We start from the raw sequence: 12,052 nt of genomic DNA, 5'->3' as shown, positions 1-12,052 counted from the left end.
CACCATTTTAGGAGTTTTTACTTTCTTATCATCTAAAATACCGAATTTAGCACATATATCTGCAACAAGTTTTATTTGAGAAAGTATATACCTTCTAGGAGAGTATGCAACTTCAATTCCTAAAAAATATCTTAAGAATCTTAGATCTGACATATCAAAATTATCTTTTAAAACATTTTTAACATTACTAACTCTCTTTTTGTCGTTCCCTGTTATAATTATATCATCTACGTAAAATAGAAGAATAACAATGTTAGTACCTATATTTTTCACAAAGAGAGCAGTGTAAGTATAGCATGAATTAAAACCCAAATTAATCATAACATTACTGAATTTATCATACCAGACCTTAGGGGCCTCTTTAAGACCATATAAAGCTTTTAAAAGTTTAAGAGATTTTCTTTTTTCAATATCAAATCCCGACGAAGGATCCATATAAACTTTTTCATTTAGTTCTCCATTAAAAAAATATTTTTAACATCTAATTGGTATATAGGTCATTTTTTAGTTGATGCAACAACTATTAGAGTCCTAACAATAGTCATTCTAGCTACGAGTGCAAAAATTTCTTTATACTCAATTCCATATTCTTGGGAGTATCCTTTAGCTACTAAACTTGCTTTATTTCTCTAGAGTTCCATCACTCTTGGTTTTGACTTTAAAGACTCATCTGCCAATGGGTTTCTTGTTTGAAGATAACTCAATTACTTCTTAAGTAGTGGCCATTGGACGATATTCGGCTTCAGTTTAGGATAGAGATACTTTATGCTGCTTCTTGCATCTCCATGAGATCATAGAGTCATCTAAACACACACAAAAACCTATAGTTTCTATCATTGAGATTTTCACTCCAATCAACATCAGTATAGGCATATAAATCAAATGAAGATGATGAGGAAAGAAAAACTCCTTTGGTTATAATATTCTTGATATATCTGATAATTCTTAAGACAACACTCATGTGCACAGTGGTAGGAGCATGTTGAAACTGACTGACTGACTGAACTGCGTGAGCTATGTTTGGCCGGGTGATGGACAATCATGCGAGTGATCCAACAAGTTGGCGGTAAGGGGTAGGATCTTCGAGTAAAGTCTCATCTTCCAGCCTCAACTTGGCATTAATGACTTCAGGAGTTTCTATCTTCTTATCATCTGAAATGTCAGATTTAGTACAAATGTCAGCAACAAGTTTCATTTGATAAAGAATGTACCCTCTGAGAGAGTACACAACTTCAATACCTAAAAAGTATCTTAAGAATCCTAAATCAGACATATCAAATTATTATTATTTTTTAATATTTTTAATGTTATTGATTCCTTGCTTATCACTTCCAGTGATAATCATATCATCTACATAAAGTAAAAGAATAACCACCATAGAATCTGTATTTTTCACAAAAAGAGTGGTGTTAGTATAACACGAATGAAAACCCAGATGAGTTATCGCATTACTAAATTTATCATGCCAAGCTTTTAGAGCTTGTTTTAGACCATATAAGGTTTTTTTAAGTTTAAGATTTTTTTCTTTTTCAATGCAAACCCCAGGCGGAGGATCCATGTAAACTTCTTCACTTAATTCACTATTTGAAAAAACATTTTTTATATCTAGTTGATAAATGGGTCATTGTTTAATAGATGCAACGACTATGAGGGTCCTAACACTAGTCATCCTGGCAACATTGGCAAATGTTTCTTCGTAGTCAATACCATACTCTTGAGAATATCCCTTAGCTACTAGTCTAGCTTTGTAACGTTCTAAAGACTCATCACTCTTGGTCTTGATTTTGAAAACCCATATGCATCCTATAGATTTCTTTTCTTTAGGTAACAAAGTTATCTCCCAAGTTTTAGCTTTTTCAAGAGCACTAAGTTCTAAATTCATAGCTTCAACTCATTGGGGAAGATATTTTGCTTCATTATAATGAGATAGTTCATGAAATGAATGTAATGCAATTAAACATGACCTCTATTTTGGTACTAATGTGTCATAGGATACAAATCTATTTGGTGGATTAGAAATACGATTGGATCTCCAGGAGGGATTTCCTCTAAATTTGAATTTTGGAAATATTTTTCTAAAGCATTTAAAGGATTTCTTTGATCATTCCGGATATAAGTTTGCATAGGTCTATCGACAATATCATCGTTTATATGTATTTCTTCTTCCATATTTTCATTACCATTTTCATTGACATTTAGGGGAATATCCCTTTTATCATTCAAGAAATTATCACAAGAGATCAACTTTTCTTGTTGGAAAAGGTCAAATAAAAAAGTATATTCAACTTCATTGTTGTCTTTGGTTTTCTTCAAACCATTTTTATTTTCTAAAAAGACTACATGTTTAGAGAAACTTGGTTGTCAAGTCTTTTATGCAAGTTTCAATATTTTTATCTTGGACATAATTACAAAAAGAGTTGGTAGGAAGATTTAAATAGTTCATGTAGTAGAGATCTCCCTTCCTATGGCCTTACCGAATCAGTTTCTCGGACTGGAGATCCTGCACGGAGCAACCCTTAGACGAGAATGAGATTCCACATCTATGATCAAAAATTTGAGAAACGAAAATAATATTTAGATTTAGTTGTGGAACAACTCTAACATTTGGCACAAAAAAGGTTTTAGAAGAATTTAAAGTTCCAACACTTTTAATTTGTAAAGATGTTCCATCGGCAGTTGAAACATAAGAGGTTTTTGAATTAGTGTATAATTCAGATAAACCACTCTCAAGAGGTATCATATGAAATGAAAAGAAGCTCCTAAATCAAGGATCTAAGAAGACATGCTTGGAGGAGAGGAAGAAGCAATGGCAGCACCCGATGTAGATGGAGATTTGAGTAGAATTTGAAGTGCTTTCGATAATTGAGCTAGTGAAAAATATTCATTTCCTTTAGTTGGTTCTTCCTTCCTTGGTGTAGTTTCTTCGACGAAAGCAACTTTGTTCTTAAGGGTTTCATATAACTTGGGACAATTAAGCCTTATATGTCCCGATTCATGGTAGTGATGGCAAATGGCTTTCATATAGTTTCCATTATAGCCATTTTGCCTCCTAGAGTATAGAGGCTTATGAGTTTTAACATGATTGTCGGGCTTGGACACAGCTAATACTTCATCTCCTCCCTATATCATGCCAAGACGAGTATCTTCTTGGCATATTTCGGCAACGACATTCTCTAAGGGAAGAGGCTTAGATCTATGAAGGAGGAAAGATCTAACTTGTTCATATTCGGGCTTAAGCCCGTGTAAAAATTGGAAAAGATGTTCTTTTCCATTTGCTCTATTCTAAGTTCAACATCTTCATTAGCAACCTATTTGGGTTCAAGAAGAGATAATTCATCTCACAAGGGACCAAGTGTGCTAAAATAATCACGGACACTCATGTCCCCTTGCTTAATGGTACAATTTTTTTTTGAAGAAAAAATTATCTCGCAAGGTCTTTTTTATTATACATACCTTTCATAAAAAACCATGCCTTGTTTGCTTTGCGGAATTTGGTTATGTTGGCACATATCTTTAGCTCTACGTTGTTTATAAACCATGCAAGGATTTTTGCATGTTTACTTTTTCAATCCTCTATCTTGGATTGATGATCTTCAATGGCTTTGGTGCGAGCATTTCTCTGTAGAGCTTTTTCTTGTCCTCCTTCCATTTTGGTAAGTTTGAGTTGGGGTTCCACAATGGAGCCCATTTTTCATGGTGGGAACCCACGTCATATAGTTTGTGCCATTTAACTTGAAGGAAAGATCAATCTTTATGCTCATTCTCCATAGAGACTTAGAGAGAGGATGAACAAAAAGTATGGAAGAGATTCTCGAATCACAAACTAACAATTGATAGCTTTAACAAAATCAAGAGCACAATCTTGCTCTAATACCATGTAATGAAGTATGCAGAAATAGAACTCAAGAATGCAAAAGCATTAACAAAGTCCAATAATGGACAAGCACGATGGCACAAGAGGAATATAAGTAAGAAGCCCATAATGGGACAATATAAAAAGCCTTAAAAAGGCAACATAAGCAAGTAAAGAATAATATCTTTTGAGAACACTTGAGAAAATACATGGGGAGAGGTCCCCTATTTATACACAAAAGAGAGTGAGTGAGAGACCATTGGGGGCTCCCACATAGAGTCGTTGGGAGCCCCCAATGGTCATATTTATGACCGTTGGGGGTCCCAACGACTCTACGGTGGGACCCCAATGTAATTCAAAAAAAGAAAAAGAAAAAGAAAAAGAAAAAGAAAAAGAAAATAAAAAGTTACATTTAATTAAAACAAGAAAAGTCTAACCTAATAAAATAGTTGTTTCTAGAAACAACTATATGAAAAGACTAAAATACCCCTATCATTTACATATATATATATATATATATATATATATATATATATATATATATATATATGTACGTACATATATTTTAACAATGGGCACCTCTCCTGAGCTTCTACTAAAGCTCATTAAACTTAGAGCCATAGAGAAAACTCTTGAAGGAGATCAAACCTATGCTATTTATGATCATCAAATCAAGGTAGAAGATTGGGAAATCAACCATGCTAAAATCCTAGGATGCTTCATGAACAATGTGGATATTAAGATATGTGCCAACATTGCCAAATTTAGAAAGGCAAACAAGGCATGGTTCTTTATGAAGGGTATGTATACCAAAAAAAGACTTTGCAAGACAATATCAGAACCACTAAACAAGGGGGCATGAGTGTCCGAGACTATTTTAGTGCATTGTCCCTTCTTTGGGATGAGTTGACACTTCTTGAGCCTAAGTGGGAAGCCATTGCATACGTGAAACTTAGGCATGAACAAATGAAAAAAGAACACTTTTTTTTAATTTTTTCATGGTTTACACTCCAATTTTGAACAAGTTAGGTCTTCTCTTCTCCACAAATCTTCTATTATGCCTCTTAAAGAGGCTCTTGCTGAAATATGCCATGAGGAAACTAGTCTTAGAATGACTAGTCTTATTGTAATAAACCAGGGCATATCAAACCAGCATGCCCAAAACTCAACAAAAAGGTGGCTTTCGTTGGAGAATCTACATCCAAGAAGAGTGAATAGACAAGTGGAGGAGATCTTAAAAATTTCATTAGTCAATTAACGAAAGCACTCCAACAATTCCTCAAGACATCTTCTTCAACTTCGGGTGTTGCTATTGCTTCATCATCTCCTCTAGGTATGTGCTCTTGGATTCTTGATTCAGGGGCTTCCTTTCACATGACTCCACATGTAAATGTTATTTTTGATGTATGCACTAACTCAAAATTACCATGTGTTTCAACCACTGATGGGACATCTTTAAAAATCAACAGTATTAGAACTTTAGATTTTCAAAAATTCTTTGTTCCAAAAATTAGAGTTCCTAAATTGAATTTAAAATATTGTTTACAAAGATTGCATTCGTGGGAAAATGAAATCAATTTTCTTTTTCTAATAGAACCTTTATTTCTATATAACCATTTGTGTTTGTGCATTCGGATGTGTGGGGCCCATCCCCGGTCGTGCCTAAAGGTGGCTATTTGTATTATGTTACATGTATTGATGACTTCACTAGATATGTATGGGTTTACTTAACTTCAAATTAGATATTTTCTCATGTTTTAAAGAATTTCAAATGATTATTAAAAATCAATTTCAAAGCAATATTTCTATACTTAGGTCCGATTCAGGTGGAGAATACATGTCAAAAGATTTTCAAAATTACATCAAAGATCTTGTCCTAGAACTCCTCAATAAAATGGGTTGGTGAAAAGAAAGCATAGATATATCATAAAAAACAATAGAACCCTACTTATTTGATAAATAGTCACAACCCTCAGGGGTATTTTTGTGTTGAAGCCGTCTTGACTTCAATTTATTTGATAAATAGAATGCCTTCGTCCTCTTTGCAAAACATTTCTCTATTCGAAAAATTATTCAACATGACATTCGATTTCAAGCGATTACGAATTTTTGGTTGCAAATATTTTGATATTTTTGATGAAAATGACAAATTGTCTCCAAAAGCCTTTGAATGTGTTTTTATTGGGTATGGTGAAACTCAAAAAGGTTATAGGTGTTTTGATCTTAAAAATAACAAACTATATGTTTCTAAAGATGTAACTTTCTTGAAAAATGAGAATGGTTTTGATAAAAAAGATAACAAAGAGGAAGTAGACTATACTTTTTTGTTTGATTTTTTATGAAAAGAAGAACATGGTTCTTATGAATCAAATGATTGAGGTAAATCATGATGGTAATTCTATTTGTGATAACTCTTTAGATAATGGTGTTGATAATGAACATCATAATGTTAATGATAATTTAGAGTCATCTCATAATAATGATGTTGTGATTGAAAATTCCTCTAATGATATGTTGTCTATACCCGGCATGAGCAAAAAGATCAACCTTGTGCTTATGAAAGGTATTCACAAGGTTTACCCGTAGAAGAGTCAACCCTTAGGAGATCCAACCGAGTCTCCATTCCACCAAATAGATGTTATATATATATATAGTCACAACCCTCAGGGGTATTTTTGTCTTTTTAATCCTATGTAATTAGCACAGTCCACTAGGGACTTTTCTTCCTTTTTATTTCCTATTTTTACTTTTTCTTTTTTGACCATGGTCAAACTGGTCCTTTTAAATAGGACTGTTGGGATCCTCCTCAACGGTCACAAATGTGACCTTTGGGGAGTTTCCGATAGCTCTATGTAGCTCCCCTTTGGTGTATAAATAGGGGACCTTGTCCCCTCTAAATGTATTCTTTTTCAAGAGCATTTCTGAAAGTTTTTCATCTGTACCTGTATTGAAAGAGAGAGAGAGAGAGAGAGAACCCAAAAGATAGATTGCGGCTGTCACGATTTCTTCATTACAAAAATCGTGACCTAATGCCTGTATTAATACACTTAAGTGTACACAGTGGGTCGGGTTTGGTGTAATATCCGAACCCGGATACAAATAAAAAATAGGCTTATACAAGAATGATCTCGGGTCTGGGCTAATGCATGAGTGAATTCGGGTCTGGTACAGGATCCAGACCCGAAACAGTATTCACCTTTTTCAATTTCTTCAATAAAAATATTATTTATTTATACTCGTGCTATTGTGCTTAAGCACCTTGTGACTTTATGTAGGTAGAGGATTGAAAAAACAATCATACAAAGTTTTTGGCATGGTTTATGAACAATATTGACATAAAAATATGTGTCAACATCGCAAAATTTAGAAGAGCCAATGAAGCTCGGTTCTTTCTTAATGGTATGTATACCCAAAAGGATCTTGTTAGACAATATTTTTTTCAAGACTAGATTAGATCTACTAAGCAAGGAGACATGTGTGTTCGGAATTATTTTAGTATTTTGTCTATTCTTTGAGATGAACTAGCACTTCTTAAGCCAAAATGGGTGGCTCTCGAAGATGTCGAGATTAGAAGAGAGCAAATTGAGAAGAAACACTTTTTTCAATTTCTTCGTGGTCTAAGACCCGAATTTGAACAAGTGAGTAAAACTAAGGCTATGCCTCTTGAGGATGCTCTTGTCGAGGTATCTCAAGAAAAAACTCGCATTGGCATGACAAATAAAAATGATGTTTTGGCAGTTACTAGGCCGAGTTACAATATAAGGGCCTATAAGCCCCTCCTCACTTTGTAAAACAAAATAACTATAATAGTGGATCCAATTATAATAGTGGTTATAGGAAGGGTGCTATTTGTCACTATTGTAATGAACCTGCAAAATCGCTTCTGTTGGAGAAATCACGCCCAAGAAAGAAGAATCAAGCAAAAATGGGTGAGATATTGAAGACACGATTAGTCAAATATCGGAGGCACTCCAACAACTTTTCAAATCATCTCCTATGTTGGGTGCCGCCATTTCATCTTCTTGATCTCTTCCAAATTTGTAGATTCTTGACTCGGGTGCTTCCTTCCATATGACACCTTATAAGAATGCCCTTTCCGAAGTTTACACTAATTTTACTTCATCCCACGTTTCAACGGCCGATAAAACTTTTTTAAAAATAAATAGTATTGGAACACGACTTAAAAAATTCTCAAAAATTTCTTGTTCCAAAAATAAGGGTTGTTCCAAAGTTAAATTTAAATCTTTTTTTCCGTCTCTCAAATTTTCGATCATGGTTGTAAAATCTCTCTCATCTATAGATTGCATAATGCAGGATCTCCAGTCAGGAAAGCTGATTGAGCAAGAGCATAGGAGAGGCAATATTTACTTTATAGATTGTCTATCCCTTTCATCCAAGTCATTGTATAATTATGTACAAGACAAAAATATTGATACTTGGTATAAGAGACTTGGGCATCCTTGTTTTTCAAAGATGTATCTCTTTTATTTTTTGAAAAATATTTGTAATGAAAAAGATATATCATGTAAAGATTGTATTTTTAGAAAAATGAAAGCTATTCCCTTTCCTCATAAAACCTTTATTTTTACTCGACCTTTTGAATTAGTGCATTCAGATGTATGGGGTCCTTCACCCGTCATATCAAAAGGAGGTTACTCCTATTATGTTATTTTCGTTGATGATGATTTATTTTCTAAATCTTAAATTCGATGTGTTCTTTTTCTTTAAAGAATTTCATTTAATGGTTAAAAAATAATTTCTTAGCAACATATCCATTCTTAGATCGGATTAAGGAGGTAAGTACATGTCAAATGATTTTCAAAGCTACTTGAAACAAAATAAAATTTGTCATCAAAGATCTTGTCCTAGAACTCCGCAATAAAATGGGTTAGCAGAAAGAAAACATAGACATATAATAGAAACCACTAGGACTCTTCTAATTTAAAAGGACATTCTAAATTTTTTTTGGGTCGAAAACTTTTTAACTTCAACCTACTTAATAAATAAAACCCTTTTGTCTTCATTACAAAATGTCTCTCCATTTGAAAAACTTTTAAAAATGACTCCTGATTTTAAAAGACTAAGAATCTTTGGTTGTAAGTGTTATGTGCTTACTCATAAAAATGATAAACTATTTCCCAAATTCATCGAATGTGTTTTCTTGGGATATGGTAAAAATAAAAAAAGGGTATCGATGTTTTGATCCAATAATAACAATATCTATGTTTTAAAAGATGTCACAACAACAACAACAACTACGCCTTCATCCCAAAACAATTGGGGTCGGCGATATGAACCAACAAAGAAAATCATTATGGGTCTTTCACATGAATCCTTCTCCTCCATTCATTTCTATCCAATGCCATGTCCTCGGTGAGGTTCAAAGCATTCATATCCTTTCTTATCACCTTCATCCATGTCTTCCTAGGCCTACCCCGACCTCTTTTAACTAATATATTTTCCCATTTCTCCATCCTTCTAACTGGAGCATCATTAGGCCTTCGTCGAATATGTCCAAACCACCGTAAACGATTCTCTCTCATCTTATTTTCAATGGGTGCAACGCCTACCTTCTTACGTATCTCCTCGTTCCGAATCTTATCTTTTATTGTATTTTAAAAGATGTCACCTTTCTTAAAAATAAAAATTGGTTTGATAATAAAGAACCTAAAGAAGAAGTTGATTATTCATTTCTATTTGATCTAATGCCAAGATATGATGAGTCTATCCCTATTGAGGTGTTTTGATTCTTCGAACATTAACTCTAGTATTGATCGTCCGATTGTTGATGACGTTAGTCCTTAACATAAAAGTTTGAATGAAAATGTATCAAATGGTATGCATGTGTTTACTCGACGGGGTAAGGTAATCTCCCATACGCCCTTGACAAGTTCTCTCAAAACATACCCTTAGAAGAATCCCAACTTAGGAGATCAAATTGAATCTCTAATGCTCCAAGTAGATTTGTATCATATGACTATTTTTCTCCAAACTGTGTACATGAGTGCAGTGTTAAGGATTGTCAAATATATTAAAAATTCTATAACTAAAGGGATTTTCTTATCCACATCTTCGTCGTTAGATTTACTTTCTTATAATGATGCAGATTGGGGAGAAAACCCTAATTATAGAATATCAACAACTGATATTTGTGTTTTCTTAGGAGATTCTTTAATTTCTTGGAAATGCAAGAAGAAACATAAAATTTCATTATCTTCTACTGAAGCATATTATCGTGCAATGATTGCGACAACCATGGAACTTGTATGACCTAAGAATCTTCTTAGAGATATGGGTGTAAACATTTTCAACCCTTTGAAGATGTGTTGCGACAATAAAAGAACAATTTACATTGCAAACAATCACACCTATGAGCAAAAAAAACACATTGAGATGTATTGCCATTATGTATGTGATGAATATCTGAGAAGGACTATCGAGTTGTCATCACTTCTGAGTATCAATTTGCAAATTTCTTCACTAAAGCTCTTCCTGCACTTTGTTTTATCTTTCTCCTTAACAAACTTTCGGTAATCACACTGTAAGTTTGAGGGAAGGTTTTTTATATATATATATATATATATATATATAGGCAATACCCATCAGGGGTATTTTGGTCATTTTGCTTATGTAATAGGTTCTGTCTAGTGGAGACAGATTTGTCTTTTTCTTTTTTTCTATTTTTTTATAGTGTAGGGGCTGTATGGTCAAAGATCATAGAGTTGTTGGGAGCAATCCCAATGGCTATACTTCAACGATTCTATTGGGAGTTCTCCAAGGCTGTTTGTCCCCTCTTCTCTTAATGTTTTTCTTAAGCATTTGTTAGACAATAAAAGATATATTTTTATGTTGTTGGTGTTTTCTTGATTGGCCTTTAGCAGCCAGTGTATGCACTTTCGTGTTTTTGTATTGGCTTTGCCCTTTTTAATGTCCCTTAGTGGACTTGTATTTGTGCTTAAGCACATTGTATTTTGCATTTCTGCTTGTTTCATTACAATAATCTGGGAGATATTCTGGTTCCCAATAGTAATTATAACGTTGAGACAGTAAATATATGGAAGGAGTTGGTTTAATTTTCTGAGACTTTAATGTTAGACCTGTGAATGCTGTTATTACATGAACTATATACATATGAAGGAATTGAAGATTCATTTATTCAGTAAAACGAGTCTCCTGAATACAGTAGTCAAGAAAGAATATTGTTGATTACAAGAAATCAACATTTCCAATCTTGGGCTGACCGATCCAATCAATATTCATGTGGATGGCTAGTGTATTGCCTCTACTGTCGAGGATCTTTTTTTTTTCTTTGGATAGCTGGAGAAAAACTGCCACGCTCATTGAGCTCACTACCATAAAAGCCCATGCCCCCCTTGCCAATCAGTGAGTGCACCCGGTGGTGGCCTCGTGGCTAACAAAAGTCTGCTTCACTATTTTCACTATTAACTGCAATTTTGCTCTTACTGTAGTGCTTATAATTCACATGAAGTATGCTGATGTTTTCTTCAGAGACAACTGCCATGACCGATATGTTTATGCAATACTGTTATCTGTTATTCATTTTATGCTAGGATACTCAATCTTATCCTTAACTGCAATGGGCAGGTGTCGCGGAAATCTTATGAGAAGCTACAAAAACTTGATGGTTTATAACATTGAAGTGTATCATGTGTTTTTCTTCTGTGCCATCCTTCCTAAAATCTCTATTCCGTCCATGTATATTATTTCTATGATGAGGTATATCGCCCTGTAAGTGTAATAAGTGTGGAATGGTTTGTTAATATTTTGGATGGTATCAAACCTTTTTAAGAAAATAAACCAATAGAAACATGATTTCCTGATGGCAATGTGGCTCTTGAACTCGCTGTTTAACATACAAACAAGCACACATGGGGAAATGTTTGCTACCTTCATTGGTTCCAACCACCTGAGTGAAAAACTTTAATATATTAGTTTTTTTTATTCTTTTTGCATATCTGACCCTGCAGATGTGATCTACTTGTTTGGTTTAGTGGAAACCGATCCTTGGATCATGTTTTCCCAATGTGTATGTCAGATTTTCAGGGTTGAAAAATCAATGGCCTACAATGTACCTAATTTTCAACCCTCAAAAAATTGTATTTCTACATTGAAAAAATATGATCTAAAGGCCAATTCCTACTATTTCGATCACGTTGAATACATCCATGGGGTCAGATT

The 12,052-nt window shown here is 33.9% G+C and overlaps 1 protein-coding gene across 1 annotated transcript in view; it reads left to right on the top strand.

The window, feature by feature from the left end:
- The window catches only part of LOC149835827 (DUF21 domain-containing protein At4g33700-like), a 34,577-nt gene extending 22,877 nt beyond the window's left edge, over positions 1–11,700 (top strand). The window contains exon 13 of the mRNA XM_090008777.1: positions 11,459–11,700. Within this exon, the coding sequence (XP_089864903.1) occupies positions 11,459–11,506 (48 nt within the window). The 3' untranslated portion in view covers positions 11,507–11,700. The remainder of the gene's footprint in view (positions 1–11,458) is intronic.
- The last annotated feature ends 352 nt before the right edge of the window (positions 11,701–12,052 follow it).

This window comes from Nuphar pumila, chromosome 6 (genome assembly GCF_984573655.1).
Source record: "Nuphar pumila chromosome 6, dmNupPumi1.hap1.1, whole genome shotgun sequence".
NCBI classification, from domain to species: domain Eukaryota; kingdom Viridiplantae; phylum Streptophyta; class Magnoliopsida; order Nymphaeales; family Nymphaeaceae; genus Nuphar; species Nuphar pumila.
Note: the sequence above shows the minus strand (reverse complement) of the source record. Positions and strands in the feature narration are given on the sequence as shown.